Below are 17,410 nucleotides of genomic sequence, written 5' to 3'. Positions count from 1 at the left end.
GTTAACAGCAATAAAGAACAACAGATTATAATTTGTTTGTATATTTAATGATTTATTTGGGTCCGCCAACACAAATAGATCCGCAACTGGACTGGGACTGAAATGCTGCCAAGCAACACATAAACACAATAGCAATCTAAGCTACATAATTGACTGTTAATAACATTAAAGGATATTAGAACACCTGTAAAGCGGAGTGAAACATGTATAGTTAAAAGTCCCAGTGCTGTTATACTCTATTAGCACTCATTGAATGCCTCTTGTCTAATCATATTACTTGGTTGGAACTAACTGTAATACTATTGCAACTATCAATGCTTTCCATACTATTATTACTGTTATTACTATCAATACTATTATTACTATCAATACTATTATTACTGTTATTACTATCAATACTATTATTACTATCATATTTATCAATTCATTTTAGATTAGATTAGATCAACTTTAATGTCTGTTTACACAGAAATTTGTCTTGCATTACACATCTCCTCAATCCTCATAGCAAGACATAAAAACCTCACATAAAAAACATTTACACAACATTTAAGGGCCCAAGAGCCCATACACACAGATAAGTCCATACGAGTCAGGGGTATCACAGTCCAATAAATTAAAGGCCATAGATGTCTCTGGGGTGTGTAAAGTGATATTCACTCACTAAGGGGCAGGGCTGTTCACTCACTAGGGGTTAGGGCTGTTCACTCACTAGGGGGCAGGGCTGTTCACTCACTAGGGGTTAGGGCTGGTCACTCACTAGGGGGCAGGGCTGTTCACTCACTAGGGGTTAGGGCTGGTCACTCACTAGGGGGCAGGGCTGTTCACTCACTAGGGGTTAGGGCTGGTCACTCATAAAGGGGTCAGGGCTGTTCACTCACTAGGGGTTAGGGCTGGTCACTCATAAAGGGGTCAGGGCTGTTTACTCTTAGGGGGCAGGGCTGTTCACAGCTGTATCTAATGTCCTCTATAGAGAGTAACAGCTGTGTTTAATGTCCTCTATAGACAGTAATGGTGTGTCTAATGTTCTCTATAGAGAGTAACAGCTGTGTGTACAATGTCCTCTATAGAGACTAACAGCTGTGTGTTTAATGTCCTCTATAGAGAGCAACAGCTGTGTTAAATGTCCTCTATAGAGAGTAAGAGCTGTGTGTTTAATATCCTCTATAGAGAGTAACCGTGTGTCCAATGTCCTATATAGAGAGTAACAACTGTGTGTTTAATGTCCTCTATAGAGAGTAACGGTGTGTCAAATGTCCTCCCAGGGAAGAACGTGCTGTACAACATTGTGGGCTTTGCCAGGGAGAGCGTCAGCGCCCATGTGACTACACTGCTGCCGGACAACTTCCCCTCGGACAGGAAGGAGCCCTGGCTGGTGGACTTCTTCACTCCGGTGGGAAACTACTTCTACTTCTGCTACCAAGGAACACACAAGAGACCAAAATGCTTCCAACTGATGGTTGTTGAGGGGACTGACCAGGAGGGGGAGACAGGGTGCTGAGACTAGCGTTAGACCAGGAGGGGGGGACAGGGTGCTGAGACTAGGGTTAGACCAGGAGGGGGGGACAGGGTGCTGAGACTAGTGTTAGACCAGGAGGGGGAGACAGGGTGCTGAGACTAGCGTCAGACCAGGAGGGGGAGACAGGGTGCTGAGACTAGTGTTAGACCAGGAGGGGGGGACAGGGTGCTGAGACTAGTGTTGGACCAGAAGGGGGAGACAGGGTGCTGAGACTAGTGTTACACCAGGAGGGGAGACAGGGTGGTGAGACTAGTGTTAGACCAGGAGGGGGAGACAGGGTGCTGAGACTAGCGTTAGACCAGGAGGGGGAGACAGGGTGCTAAGACTAGCGTTAGACCAGGAGGGGGAGACAGGGTGCTGAGACTAGTGTTAGACCAGGAGGGGGGGACAGGGTGCTGAGACTAGTGTTAGACCAGGAGGGGAGACAGGGTGGTGAGACTAGTGTTGGACCAGAAGGGGGAGACAGGGTGGTGAGACTAGTGTTAGACCAGGAGGGGAGACAGGGTGCTGAGACTAGTGTTAGACCAGGAGGGGAGACAGGGTGCTGAGACTAGTGTTACACCAGGCAGGGGAGACAGTGTTAGACCAGGAGGGCGAGACAGGGTTATACCAGGAGGGGAGACAGTGTTAGACCAGGAGGGGAGACAGGGTGCTGAGACTAGAGTTAGACCAGTCTCAACTAACCATTTCATACCGCTGCAACTAACCAGTTGTGATTAACCAGTTCACACCGCTGCAACTGACTAGTCTCAACTAACCAGTTCCCACTGCTGTAACTTTCACTGTTACCAAGGAACGCACAAGAGACCAAACTGCTTCCAACTGATGACTGTTGAGGGGACTGACCAGGAGGGGAAGACAGGGTGCTGAGACTAGCGTTAGACCAGGAGGGGGAGACAGGGTGCTGAGACTAGCGTTAGACCAGGAGGGGGAGACAGGGTGCTGAGACTAGTGTTAGACCAGGAGGGGAGACAGGGTGCTGAGACTAGTGTTAGACCAGGAGGGGGAGACAGGGTGCTGAGACTAGTGTTAGACCAGGAGGGGGAGACAGGGTGCTGAGACTAGTGTTGGACCAGAAGGGGGAGACAGGGTGGAGAGACTAGTATTAGACCAGGAGGGGAGACAGGGTGCTGAGACTAGAGTAAAGACCAGTCTCAACTAACCATTTCATACCGCTACAACTAACCAGTTGTGATTAACCAGGTCACACCGCTGCAACTGACTAGTCTCAACTAACCAGTTCCCACTGCTGTAACTTTCACTGCAACGTTTTTAAACCAGTTCTTCTCGTTTTCCCTGAACTAGGCTTTACATGCGCTCTTAACAAGAACCATAGGTCTATGTTTGAGTCAATGTGTGTGTGTGTGTGTGTGTGTGTGTGTGTTTATTTCTTCAATCCTGGTGTTTTCAGTGGTGCCCTCCCTGCCGCGCCTTACTGCCAGAGCTGAGGAAGGCTTCCATTCAGCTGGCTGGACAGATGAGGTTTGGGACTTTGGACTGTACCATTCACCACCACCTCTGTTCTATGGTAAATCTATATCACACTCAGACTGTACCATTTCTCTTTCCCCATCACATTATTAACGTGTTCCATGTTTATTTGTTTTGTGTCAGTACAAGATCCAAGCATACCCCACCACCGTCATATTCAACCGCTCGTCCGTCCACGAGTATGAGGGACAGCACTCCGCTGATGGGATACTGGAATTTATCCAGGTATGCATTTTACAATATATACATAAACATGAAACACTGAACACTGCAACACACATAGCCCACTACACCAATGGCGTCTGGTGGTTTTTAAAGTTAGGGAGGATGCTTGCACTGTTAGTGGCGTATGGTGGCATAAGTATGTGAGACTCAAGTTGTTTCAGGGTGTTTTGGGGAACTACAAAATAGCAGGGAGGGACAATTATGTGAATAAAATTGATACAAATCCACCAGTGGCAGCATTGTACTTTGAAAGCTGGTGGGCAGCATGTATTTGACTACAAGGGCAGGAGGAAAGGATGCAAAGCCAATTAGTCTAATCAGGCCTACTCTTGATTTGTAAAACTAAATAAAAAAATCAAAGAAATCTGGGCCTACCATAGGGCCTATTTTTGCCATCAATGGCTGAAGCTATTGATGTAATTTGGCTATTTTTATTTTCAGCTACAATTGTTTTAAGAAAAATGAAGACACAAGACCAAAAGCGATGCCATTTAAAATGCATCATGCTCTGAATCATTCACTAACATCCTTTCCCCAATATCAAACAGAACGGTCAGAGTAACAAACAATTAAAAGCCAACAAGAACATTATTTCACAACTATTTACATAGGCTGTAAGCCTAACATTGTTTGAGGCAAATGTGGATGTTAATGGATGTTTCAGAATGTTGGTCATGGTGTTAAGACAATTAAGATTGAGGGACTTCATTCATAGAACAATTCAATCCTCCTTGCTGTTTGTGTTGAAAAGATATCAGTGACCTGATCATACCAAACGGGATATTTTTAAAGTGATTTCAGAATAATGGTGTGTGTAGATCCACGTTTTCGCCACCCTTTCAGGCGGCTTGGTAACCAAACGGAGGAGTGTCGAAAAATATGTAGAATATGAAAATATGTTTATTTTGGGACCTTGCCAAACTTTTGGCGGTGGAAACGCCAACGGAAACAGAGCCGCACTGTACAGTGAATGAACAGTAGCGCACTGTTCGGTGGAAACGAGGCATACGACTGAGCGCCGGGTTCGTTGGTTCTCGTAGCCAAGACTTGAGGGGATAACCCCTCCCTCCGGGCTGCTCCAAAGCCAGGGCTCCTGCTTATTGGTTCATAGCGTAGCCAGGGCTCCAGCCTATTCGTGAATAGACGTTGACGCGATCCAGATCCCTTAGCTAGTCACATCCACTCAGAGGAGGACTTTCCTCCTCTCACGCATTGAACCCCATTGAACCCCAACACTTTCGGGGAAATAAATGGGAGTCAATGGAGGCTGAGGGAGGAACGTCCTCCCTGAAGTAACTGTCAATAGGTGATAGGTGGTGCTAATGTCCCTTTACCCAGCGAAATGAACATTACATATACAAAGGCATTAAAGTAGTCATATTTAAGGGCATTAATTCATTACAGTAGTTTGGGCAATCTACATTTTTTATTCTCAACAATGTTAAGGAGGATCTTCCTCCCTCTCCTTACTGGAGAAGCCTCCACTGCACCACACACAGTGAACAGCCTACACTCTAGGGCTAGAACGGCTCCGTCCTCTACAGGAGGACTCATGACGCGGGTTCAAGCCCAAAGCAGCAGAGAGAGGTCCATTCAGGAGGGGTGAAGCAGAGAGATGTCTGTCAAGAGGGTTGAGGCACAGTGGACCGTTCTCAGTGGACTGGCCAGTGTTAGAACTGCACGACGCTGCAGTAAAGGCTGAAGTCTTTTGACAGGCTCTACTAGCAGAAGTAATGCACTATTAGCAATCAGTGTTTCCCCTAGGATGGAGTTGCCGCAGCGGAGGTGAAATGTCATTATTTTTTGCGCACAATTCTTTTTGTGTGCTCGCAAAGCGCACCCTGCCGGGTGGTTTCTATGTGTCTGCCGGCAACAGACATACAGTACATTTGTGCACAGTAATGAGCTGGGGAAATAAGGAGAGATTGAACATATTACAACTATAATCTTTAAAAACATTTTTTACATTTATTCAACAAAAAATATTTTATATCAACAACCACCCCATACAGTAAAATCACATAACACAAATACTACAACAATCGAAAAGGTCTGTGCCTCAAACCAATGCATCTTTCCACTCCCTCCCCTCTCCCCATCACAAAGGTTGTAGTAGGACCATAAATAGGCCATGCCTCTATTGAACAAGTTTTGGGGCTCTAGAGTCAATAATGGCAACGCTACTGAAATTGTTGCTAAAAAAAAAAAGTATATTGACATTTTTGCTAAAAAGAAATTCCTTAAAAATAAGTAGAGATATATTTTTCAAAACTTAAGGTTGCAGTAAGACCTTAAAGAGCCCATGCATAAGGAAAACATTTTAGGGATCTAGAGTCAATAATGGCTACGCTATTGAAATTGTTCCTAAATAAAAAATCCTCAAAAATAAAGGTTGTAGTAGGACCATGAAGAGGCCATACCTCTATGGAACAAGCTTTGGGGCTCTAGAGTCAATAATGGCGACGCTATTGAAATTTTACCATTGTGGTCGTTTTTAGTTTTGAACTTTGCAGAAGGTCCCTAAGCTCGCGGCTAAAAGCCGACAGCTCGTATAAGCCATTGCAATTCAACGTTCGCTAAAGACGGCTCGTTTGGATGAAAACAATGTTGTAACTGGTTCTCTGGGTTACTACACTCAATTGTGTCGCAACGATGTTTCACTGATGATCTATTGAACCGTGAACACCGAATCTGCAGTTCCTCTCCGTTTATGCTTCGCTCACAGCGGGTATTGACCTGGATATGAAGCGTCCGTAGCGCAAAATAACATTTGTTTCTAAAGAGAAGACGGAGCTCTCCTCTCCGTTTATATGCTTTACTCAGATGTGTGAATTGACCTTGATATGAAGCGTCCGTAGCGCAAAATAATATAACATTCGTTTTTTTAAAGAGATAAGAAGGAGCTCTCCTCTCCTCTCCGTTTAAACAAGTGTGTGAATTGACCTGGATATGAAGCGCATATCCAGCGTCCATAGCGCACGGAATATATTATTTAGCGTAGCGCAAAATAATATAGCATTCGTAATTTAAAGAGATAAACTGAAGCTCTCCTCTCCTCTTGTTAAAAAGTAAGAAATTCAGCAGCGGCTGTCATATTTCAGCAGCGGCGTATCGCCGCTGCCAGGTGCATATAGGGGAAAGACTGTCAACGTTTACCAACGATCTATTCACCAATTGTCTCCTACTGATCCAAGCTAATGTTTGTTTACTTATGGCTGTTTTTCCCCCCAAAATACATCAAATATGTATTGATACGCTTAAGACAAAAAACTCAGAACGAGTACCTAAGCAAACACTGTGTGCCTAAAAAAAAAACTGATTTATCTGATCCGTTAGACACTGACTGCACACTGCATCTCTGTGGGATTAAGTTCCTCTGGGTTCTGATCTGGTACACTGGATGTATATCCGATATGTTCACGTTGTTTATCTGCTGAGTTCCCGACACGCTCACAGCATGTCCTTTGCCAATCTGACCAATGAAAACCCTAAGGCAGTGCTTCTCAAATGGCAGGGCGCCGTGAGGTGTCAGGGGGGACACGAGCGGCAGGGGGGACTTGTCATTTTTTTAATAAGTTACTTATTTCATTTGAATTTTAAATAAACATAATACCAAGGGTCAGAAGTTTTACCAGAATTTTGATCTTACAAAGTCATGACAGAGGGACTTGGGGCCCTATTTTAACGGTCTGAAACGCGCGTGAGAAGCGCCAAGCGCAAGTAGCTTTGTGGGCGGTTCTATGGCGATGTCGCTATTTTACCGGCGCAAATCTAAAAAGGGTTGGTCTGAAGTAGCCTAATTACCCGTAGGTGTGGTGTGGGCGTAACGTGCAATAAACCAATGAGAGTGCCATCTCCCATCCCCTTTAAGAGCCATGAGCGCATTTGAATCTGACGAGTTGATATTTTGACAGCGCGTCTGCAGTCTCCGATGAGACAGATGCACATGAATTTCAAACTTCAAATGGCTCAGTTTATGGCCAAATAATATGGCCTTATTCACACATGGAATAAGGTTTTCTTCCACAACTTCAGAAATACTGATTCCTCAAATAAATTTCGGCAAAGAAAACTTATATGATATAACATATGATATGTGGTTACTGTGGTTCTATTTAATGATATACGCAATACATTATTAACATCGTTTCTTATCCTCTTAAACCCGAGCGCCCCCGGGGGCGGGGGCAGCTGCGCCAATGTGTGCTGTCAACATTTGTAAACAGCACCACCATGCTCCAACATGTCCATGGTTGCATACCCATGTAACAGGAAGAAGCTCGGCTAAAAGCACATTTTTACCTAAACAAAACACAATTCTAACTCCAAGCAACTAAATGAGCCCGTAGCAAAACACGCAAAACGTGCATGCGCGCATACTGGCCGCCGCCGATTTCGATACTTCATACCCACACAAAACAACTATATGTAATTTGAAAGCTGAGCCTCCACAGATTCCAATGATATCACTCTTATCAGTCTACGACGAAAACTCACTGAACTAACAGCCAAAGAAGAGCAAAATAAATAAACAAATATAAAACGTTATACAGTGTGATACTTTTGATTAGCGAATGGTGGTTTTTTTACATGGATTTGGGTCCCTCCATTTGACTGTCCCTCGACTCTATTGGCTCTGACGGTTCGGTAGAGGGGTCAATCATCCAAATTGACCAATGCATACCCAATATATCTTCCCGCGTTTGACTGGAAGGTCAGCATAATTCGCGCCAGAAGCGCTGAGAACATTCTCAGAGCAGACACTCCGGCTAGATAGACATAGGCTCCTACAACACGCTTCTTACAATGTTTGCATTCCTAGTTAGTTAGTATTGTGCTAGTTATTTTGTATTTTCTTGCCTTTTTTTCCATTTTTTTATTCTTTTCAAATAAATAATGGCAGGCAGGAGAATGACCTATACGTTTGCGGAGGCACTTGCTATCATTACTAGCGACAGTGGGGCTACTGTAGTCCCTCTCGAGTCCTCGTCTGACGACAGTGACTTGCTGTTGCCAGAACTGGACACGGATTAATTGTACTGCAGGAAGTGCCAGGTCCCTTTGTGCTTCACTTCCAAAAAGAACTGCTTCCAGCAGTGGCATGACAGCTCTTAGTGTATATAGTTAGTTTTAGTTAGTTAGTTATATTTGTTCAAAGTTGCTGCCAGCGTGTTTATATATATATATCTTTATCCCTAGTGATTGTAGTCTTTAGCTGTGTTTTTACCTTTGTTTTTACAGTTTGGTTTTATTATATGTTGTTCTCAAATATATCTGCTCCAGTTGGAGTCAAACTTCGATTGTATGGTTTTCTTTGACTGGAAAAATGTATAGAGGAGGTCTGGGTGAATTTTCAAAACAAGTCAAAACTGTTGAATTTGGATGGAATGAATACCTATAGTGATATGTCAGTGAAATAAAATTAGTTTTACAGTCTGGTACCTTAGAAAGTTCAAATGGCACTGATGGTGCCCAAATGGCACCATTTAGTCCGCCTTGACCTACCTGTACTAAAACCTCTCTAAAATCACTTTATTCACTTTATTAGCATTTATCCTGGAACTCGGTACTCATCAGATGTTGTTATATGTTTCCCTAAAGGTTCTGGGCTACTATCCCATCATTTCAAGGTGGTATTCACTCTAAATAATGTGTTTTCTCTAGGCGAAAATTGAAAATTGACATTTCTTACTATGTTCTAGCTGAATTTACTCTGACACAGTAACATCTATATTGATTCTGACACTTCTACAGCCACCTCACAGGTGTTACCTTCTTTTTGAAACCAACTTTATTCATATAGACCTTGTAGTTGTGGAGACATACTCTATTCATTTTGGGCATGTCATTTCGGGCAGGAGGCCTGTGAAATAGGCCTAGGGCTTAACAGGTTATCAGTATTGTATGCATTATCGTTATCGACTTGTGTTCCTAATTTGCATGTGTCCCCCCGTTAATATACATTGCCATGGACTGTATTATGCGTTACGTGTTTAGTTTGTGTGTGTTTAAACAGATGGACGCACACACGCGCGCCCGCATTCATTAATTCTTTTACACATACACACGCGCGCCCGCATTCATTCATTCTTTTTAACACTCACTCGCGTTAAAACAATGTTTTCTCACTATCAAATACTTATCAATCCTAAAAGTTATGGGCTTATACACGATGTCTGTGTCAAGAAAATATGTGTTTGCTGTGCGGTGTTTGCAGATGCATTGATTTAAAAGTACAACTTATTACCGCTGTATCAGCTGTTCTTTCCCAAATAATATACCAAGAATGTGTGGCTATGTAGATGAGAAAAGCAAAGTGTATGCGCGAGGTGCACAAGTAACATTATGCATGCGCCCTTAAAATAGCATCTGAACAACGCGCCACTGATTTTAAACCAGGTATTTCCTGGTTTGTGGCGCAAGTGATTTCTGAAACTGCAAAATAGCACCAGGGAACGTTTGCGCCAGAACACGCCTCCTCCTTTCGCCGAACCGCCCCTTGGGGCGCAAGATCATTCCCTAATTTACCGACAGGTGGCGGTGGAGGGAAAAGAACGCTCTGCGCCAGTTGCAAAGTAGCAACGACACATGCGTCAGTGTAGAAAGTCAATTGCGCCGGATGCAAGATAGGGCCCCTTGTGTGGATGCTCTGATGTTGTTTATATGATATGTTTTTCTGCTCCAGGATCTTGCCAGTCCATCGGTGTCGGTTCTGGACCCTGAAAGCTTTCAGAGGAGAGTTAAAGGTAACCCAAGCCAAGCTGCTTGTTCAGGGGACTGTATGTTACACATTGACTATACTGAATCTTACAACGACCATGAAATGTCTTTAGAGGCTAAGGAAACATGTTCAATTTAAATACTGACTGCCTTGTCAACAACGCTACACCCAGAATGTTCTCCATCAAAATGTCTGCTCTGGGTCGAAAAATGTAATTTGTCTTGAATTGGTGTGTGTGTGTGTGTGTGTGTGTGTGTGTGTGTAGGTCGTGCTGGAGGAGAGATCTGGGCTGTAGATTTCTATGCCCCCTGGTGTGGCCCCTGTCAAGCCCTGCTGCCAGAATGGAGACGGATGGCCAGGGTACATGTCCAACCTGTCGCTCTCTCGCTGGTGCCTAACCTGTCTCTCTCTCGCTTGTGTCCAACCTGTCTCTCTCTTGCTGGTGTCTAAGCTGTCTCTCTCTCGCTGGTGTCTAACCTGTCTGTCTCGCTGGTGTCCAACCTGTCTCTGTCTCGCTGGTGTCTTACCTGTGTCTCTCTATCGCTGGTGTCCAACCTGTGTGTTTGGGTGTCTCCCTCTCTTTCTCACACTGGTGTCTTACCTGTCTTTCTCTAACTGGTGTCTTACCTGTCTCTCTCTCTCTCTCGAGCTGGTCTTTAACTTGTCTCGCTCTTGCTAGTGTTTAAACCGTCTGTCTCTAGCTGGTCTGCAACCTGTCTGTCTGTCTGTCTGGTCTGTAACCCCTCTGTTGGTCTGTAACCTGTCTGTCTGGTCTGTAACTTGGCTGTCTGGTCTGTAACCTCTATTTCAGGAGAGTCAAACTGAAGCCCCCAGGGCTGGCTGCTTCATCCGGCCCTGGGTCCACATGTCTGTCTCTCTAGCTTGTATCTAACCTGTCTCTCTTTTAAATCTAACCTGTCTGTCTCTTCAGCTTGTATCTTACCTGTCTCTCTAGCTGGGGTCTAACCCGTCTCTCTAGTAACCCGTGTGTCTCTCAAGCTGGTGTCTAACCTGTCTCTCTAGCTGGTAGCAGGCCATGTGATGGTGTCTAACCTGTCTCTCTAGCTGGTAGCAGGCCAGGTGATGGTGTCTAAACTGTCTATCTAGCTGGTAGCAGGCCATGTGATGGTGTCTAACCTGTCTCTCTAGCTGGTAGCAGGCCATGTGATGGTGTCTAACCTGTCTCTAGCTGGTAGCAGGCCAGGTGATGGTGTCTAAACTGTCTATATAGCTGGTAGCAGGCCAGGTGATGGTGTCTAACACGTCTGTTCCTCCAGCTGGTGGCAGGCCAGGTGATGGTGTCTAACCCGTCTGTCTCTCCAGCTGGTAGCAGGCCAGGTGATGGTGGGCTCCATGGACTGTCAGAAGCACCAGTCATTCTGCCGGAGCCAGGGCGTGAGGGCGTACCCTGAGATACGCCTGTACCCCAGCCAGCCCAGCCCCGCAGACACATACATGTATGGCTCCATATCGGTTATTCTGGGCTTATCGTCACAGTGTTGAAGAGATCACCTCAATTATATAGAATAAAACATGTCTGTCTGTCTTTGTGTCTGTGTGTGTTTGTGTGTCTGTCTAGGACTTACAGCGGATGGAACAGAGATGCTCAGTCCCTGAGGATGTGGACACTGAGGTAAGAAATGTATATAACTAAATAAATACATATGTGATGTATGTCATTGAATGAGTTGGCTTGTTATTAGTCTGCTAGATGTAGCTAGTAGATTTGAACAGCTAGTTAGTTCTTTGTCTCCCTGTCTATCTGTCTCCCTGTCTGTCCGTGTAGTGCTCTTCCCAGGGTCTCGGTGGACCTGTCTCCAGAGTCCTTCAGAGACCTGGTCCTACTGGGTCCAGACCACTGGGTCTTGGACTTCTACGCCCCCTGGTGCGGACCATGCCAACACTTTGCTCCCGAGTTTGAAGTCCTGGCAAGGGTGAGAGAACCCTTAACCTATAACCCTTAACTTATAACCCTTAACATATAACTATAACTAATCCATAACCTATAACTACAACTATACTAACCCCTAAACTATAACTAAAACTTACCCATAACCTCTATCGATATTAATCTATAATTATTTCTAACCCTTAACCTATAACTAACCCGTAACCTAGGATTATAACGAACCCTCAACCTCTATATATAACCATCTATAATAACCCTTAATCTTTAACTAGAACTAACCCTTAAACCTATATCTATACTAACACTTAAACTATAATTATATGTTGCTCTTGACCTGTAACTATAAATAAATCAACCCTTAACCTATAAATATGTCTATAAACTTAATAAATAACACTAACCTAAATGTAACTATATAACTAACCTTTTACCTATTCCTATAACTAACCTATAACCGTTAAACTATAATTTACCCTTAATCTATAAATATATCTATAAACTTAAACCCATAACTCTAGTATAGTTCAGTTGTATATTCAGCTGGTTAAAGGAGAGGTTATATGTTCAGATAATTAAAGGGGAGGTTGTATGATCAGAAGTTTAACGGGGAGGATGTATGTCCAGATGGTTAAAGGGGAAGTTGTATTTTCTTTCAGATGGTTAAAGGGGAGGTTCTATGTTCAGCTGTTTAAAGTGGAGGGTGTATTCAGACGGTTAACGGGGAGGTTGTATGTTCAGATTGTTAAAGGGGAGGTTGTATGTTCAGATGGTTAAAGGAGAGGTTGTATGTTCAGATGGTTAAAGGGGAGGTTGTATGTTCAGATGGTTAAAGGGGAAGTTGTATGTTCAGATGGTTTAAGGGGAGGTTGTATATCCTTTCAGATGGTTAAAGGGGAGGTTGTATGTTCAGATGGTTAAAGGGGAGGTTGTATGTTCAGATGGTTAACGGGGAGGTTGTATGTTCAGATTGTTAAAGGGGAGGTTGTATGTTCAGATGGTTAAAGGAGAGGTTGTATGTTCAGATGGTTAAAGGGGAGGTTGTATGTTCAGATGGTTAAAGGGGAAGTTGTATGTTCAGATGGTTTAAGGGGAGGTTGTATATCCTTTCAGATGGTTAAAGGGGAGGTTGTATGTTCAGATGGTTAAAGGGGAGGTTGTATGTTCAGATGGTTAAAGGGGAGGTTGTATTTTCTTTCAGATGGTTAAAGGGGAGGTGCGTTCTGGGAAGCTGGACTGTCAAGCTCACCACCAGACGTGTCAATCAGCTGGAATCACGTCATACCCCACGGTCCGCTTCTACCCCCACCTGGGGACCAGGAGGGTAAGGCTGCTAGGACTATAAGGGAGGGTTAGGAGGGTAAGGTTACTAGGACTATAAGGGAGGGTTAGGAGGGTAAGGCTACTAGGACTATAAGGGAGGGTTAGGAGGGTAAGGTTACTAGGACTATAAGGCAGGGTTAGGAGGGTAAGGTTACTAGGATACTGTGGTTCCCCACTGTGCAGTGGTTCCCGACTGTGCAGTGGTTCCCCACCTCTCATGGGTTCCCCACTGTGGAGTGGGGAACCCATGAGAGGTGGGGAACCACTGTGTAGTGGGGAACCAATTGATGCCCTTAGCTACAATGTATACAGTGATGACATTCTGGCTGGCAAAGCCAGCGTTGAACTCTGGCCTGTTGGCTACACTTTATAGCTAGGTTTGGATATATGTAAGGGATAATGTATAGAGCGCCGGTCATTATCGGGAAAATAAGCCCAGACAGGGCGAACCCTTCCGTCCCTTCAGTTGCTTCGCACTGAAGGGACGATAATGGCCAACGTTCTGTACATTATCCCTCTTATTATACGGCTACTTGCCAAAAATAAATAATAACTTAACTTCACACAGTGTCTTTTAACATTTTTTTGTAGCCAGCGGGGTTAATAAATTACTGGACTACTTGTGATACAAAAGACATGAATCAGAGGCAAAAAATCCACTTTCCTTGACAGCGGTCAATTATGCTTAGCAACTGTCAATTATCAAAAAAATTATTGACCGCAGAACGTTGGTAAGGCCCATGCAAGTGACCGGAGCATTCTACAGCATTAAAGGTTGTATCAGCGATTCTAGGCAAAAACATAATTGATCACATTCAACCGATCTTTCACTCACGATCCGCTAGCTGCCTGCCCCATACGCAGGCCGTCAAAAAAACGCGTCTCTGTGGGCAGCCTTTGCGCCGAGATCGCACACGACAACAAATGGTACTACCAACCACTCAAAACCAAAATAAATAGTATTCAGACCAATCATCGACAAGAGGTGGGTGTTGTGGGGTTTTGCGCTGCATTCATGATAGTTTTTACTTGATGCACGAAACACTGAAGGGAGGGGCGAGCTGGCTCTGTTTGTTTGGGATCAATTTCCAACAGAGGTGACGTCACCCAACATCGTTGATACAACCTTTAAGAAAAGCTGTGTAATAAATATATATATTACCGTATTTCCCGCACTATAACGCGCACCGGATTATAAGACGCACCTTCAATGAATGACCTATTTTAGAACTTTTTTCATAAATAGGGCGCATAGCATAGAAGATACTGCAGTCAAACGTTTGACTGGGGATGCGTTATGCATCCACTAGATGGAGCTGTGCTAATTGTATAGCTCGTCACGCGCAACGCAACTGTGAGGACGAGTTGCTGCATTTAGCAGATATAAAACTGGAACCTTTATGACAAAAAAGTAAAACACAATTACGCAGTTCCAAACCTTAGATTTTTTAAATATCTTGCAAACGTGAATGATACAAAGTAGAGCATCGCACCCTCGAATCTTGTAGTGTGGCCAGTCTTCCGCCCGATTTCCTGGCTCTGTGATCGTATAGTGTGACCTTCCGTGAGTAAGCGCAGTAAAATGCTGTGTGCACTGACTACGATAGCCGTAATGCTGCAAGCGGTGTGGCTTTATCGTAGTCGTAGTGAAACATTTTATTATTATTATTAAATTGTTTTTATTGGTTTTTCATACTGAAACATTTTGACAGAGCGCCGTTTACAACCAGTATGGATCAACCAATTAACCAATTGATCCATATATAAGGCGCTCCGGATTATAAGGCGCACTGTCGTTTTTTGAGAAAATTACCGGCTTTTAAGTGCGCCTTATAGTGCGGAAAATACGGTATTTATATATATATATATATATATATATATATATTAAAAAAATCACAACACTGGTTAGCTATGTATGTGTATATATCTAATCCCTAAACCCTATATGTCCGGGGTATCTCCTCAGCGTGACCAGGGAGGAGAGGTTGTCAACAGCCGCGAGGCCACCGTCATTGCCACAGTCATCAGAGAGAGGTTACAGCGATTGTTGCCACTGCTACACAACAAACTCAATGTAACTATTTGTTTTTAATTTGCATATTTGTCAGGGTCAGATGTAACAGGTTTAAAACATGTGTGTGTGCGTGTGTTTGTGTGTGTGTGTGGTGTTGTTGTGTTGTGTGTGTTACAAACTTGTTTTAATGTTAAATTACCTCCTATGGTCAGATGGTCTACTGGATCAAGCCCCACTATAGGGGCACAGCTAGGCCTTGCTTCCTGTTCCGTAGAGTAGATATTCTACCGAAGAAAACCCACTTACACGAGTGGACGATGCTCTCAGAAGGGGAGGTTTATTACTACGTTTCCTACTGCTGGCTGAGTGTGTTTAAAGGCGTGATATCATGCTTTTCGGCTTTCCCCTTTGCTTTAGACAGAGTTATGTGACATAGTTATATGATGTATGTATACGTGTTTTACGTCTGCAAAGCTAGAAAAATCTAAGTCTGGGCAAGGGAGATTATTTACGCCCACGAGAACGCCCATCAATAAGTGCGTGAATCAGCTTGTCTGCGCTCAAACTTTACTTCCGTAACAGTGTGACGTCAGTGCAGTGGGCAATCCTGAAGTGTGAAGTGAATTTGCTGACACACGCGCAAAGCATTCGATCGCAACAGAGGGGGTGTGCTGACCAATTACAGCAGACTGGGCTACTCGGGAGGGGGGCCTTAAAGCGACATGATACAAACCAAAATGTTTTTGAAAGATGCTGAAATTGGTTTTGCAGAAATGAACAGTGTGAGAATAATAAGAGGTATTGTTAACATACAGGCATGTGACCCTATTCTAGTAGTACCCTCAAATGCAATTATTAACCCTAAATAGCATGATATGGGATCTTTAATCAATCATGGGCCCTCACACAGCCTCCTTCATCAACAGGGGGGGTCGGAACAAACATGAAGCAAAGAGAGGGAAACTGCCCGTTCACAAAGATCTTTGAGATCTTTTAGGAATATTTTTGAAGTCTTATTAGACTCAGTTGTGTATCGCTCAGTATGTACGATGGATTCAACATCATCGACGATCAACATGGAAAGAATGATATCATCATTTATGAGTGGAAGTTGTGAATCAACGCTTGTGTTCAACATCGAGAGGTAAAGCTTGATGTTGGGTTTTTGAACTCTTTGACGGAGCCGTCACACCCGCCGACACAACCCTGCATCTTGGGCGTTTTCACCGGCCGTTTGAGCGCCAGCGAGCCGCCACTCCTCTGATCGCCCTCAGGACCGGGCCGCAGAGAGCTTAAGGACCGCTGCAATGTTTCAGTTGATGTAGGAGCAGTTAGCAACACAACGGATTTGAGCAGAAATTAATAACCAAAGAAAAACATTGTTTCCTAAAGTAAATATTTTAAATTACCTTCAGGTCATGTTGTGACCTGAAGGTCGAGCGTTCGAGCAGGATCTATATTATACGTTGGTAAACATTTTCAAACATTTAATAATGAAATATGATACATAAAGAGGCTTGATAACTACTGGTCATGGGAAAGGGGGTGTTTTCAAACATTTAATAATGAAATAGGATACATAAAGAGGCTTGATAACTACTGGTCAGGTGACAGGAGGTGTTTTCAAGGCTTTCTCGTTATAAAACCACAAAGCCAACCGTTAACCTTTTCTCCATCTTCTCTCAACAGGATGAGCTTTGAGGATCTGGGACTAATAAAGAACAAAGTCCTGAAGCAGATAAGAAATATCCAAAATAACAAGAACCTTTCAATTTGGCCAATCCATAGAGCCTCTCCCCAACCCTGAAGCACATAACGCTCCTCCATGACTCCTCCTTGATCTCCTCTATGACTCCTGCTCCTCCTCCTCCATGACTCTTCCTCCTCTGACTCCTCCTCCTCTATCACTCCTACTCCTTCTCTATGACTCCTCCTCCTTCTCCTCCTGCTCCTCCTCCTTCTATAACTCCTCCTCCTCCTATATGACTCCTCCTCCTACTCTATAACTCCTCCTCCTCCTCTATGACTCCTCCTCCTCCTCTATAACTCCTCCTCCTCCTCTATGACTCCTCCTCCTCTATGACTCCTCCTCCTCCTCTATAACTCCTCCTCCTCTATAACTCCTCCTCCTCTATGACTCCTCCTCCTCCTCTACTCCTCCTCCTCCTCCATGACCGGTTGCAGATTGTAAATGGACACCAGTTTCTCCCA

At 44.1% G+C, this 17,410-nt stretch overlaps 1 protein-coding gene across 2 annotated transcripts in view; it reads left to right on the top strand.

Annotated features, from left to right (window-relative positions):
- Positions 1–17,153, top strand: part of dnajc10 (DnaJ (Hsp40) homolog, subfamily C, member 10) — a 46,871-nt gene extending 29,718 nt beyond the window's left edge. For both annotated transcript variants that reach the window (XM_079731597.1, XM_079731598.1), the window contains 11 exons: positions 1,266–1,393; positions 2,931–3,047; positions 3,134–3,235; positions 9,921–9,981; positions 10,222–10,316; positions 11,280–11,413; positions 11,536–11,589; positions 11,743–11,890; positions 13,064–13,186; positions 15,152–15,259; positions 16,889–17,153. In XM_079731597.1, coding sequence (XP_079587723.1) covers positions 1,266–1,393; positions 2,931–3,047; positions 3,134–3,235; positions 9,921–9,981; positions 10,222–10,316; positions 11,280–11,413; positions 11,536–11,589; positions 11,743–11,890; positions 13,064–13,186; positions 15,152–15,259; positions 16,889–16,900 — 1,082 coding nt within the window. In that variant the 3' untranslated portion in view covers positions 16,901–17,153. The remainder of the gene's footprint in view (positions 1–1,265; positions 1,394–2,930; positions 3,048–3,133; positions 3,236–9,920; positions 9,982–10,221; positions 10,317–11,279; positions 11,414–11,535; positions 11,590–11,742; positions 11,891–13,063; positions 13,187–15,151; positions 15,260–16,888) is intronic.
- The last annotated feature ends 257 nt before the right edge of the window (positions 17,154–17,410 follow it).

This window comes from Pollachius pollachius, assembly GCF_949987615.1.
Source record: "Pollachius pollachius genome assembly, chromosome: 3".
Taxonomy (NCBI): domain Eukaryota; kingdom Metazoa; phylum Chordata; class Actinopteri; order Gadiformes; family Gadidae; genus Pollachius; species Pollachius pollachius.
The sequence above is the reverse complement of the archived record's forward strand: the minus strand, read 5'-3'. Positions and strand labels throughout refer to the sequence as shown.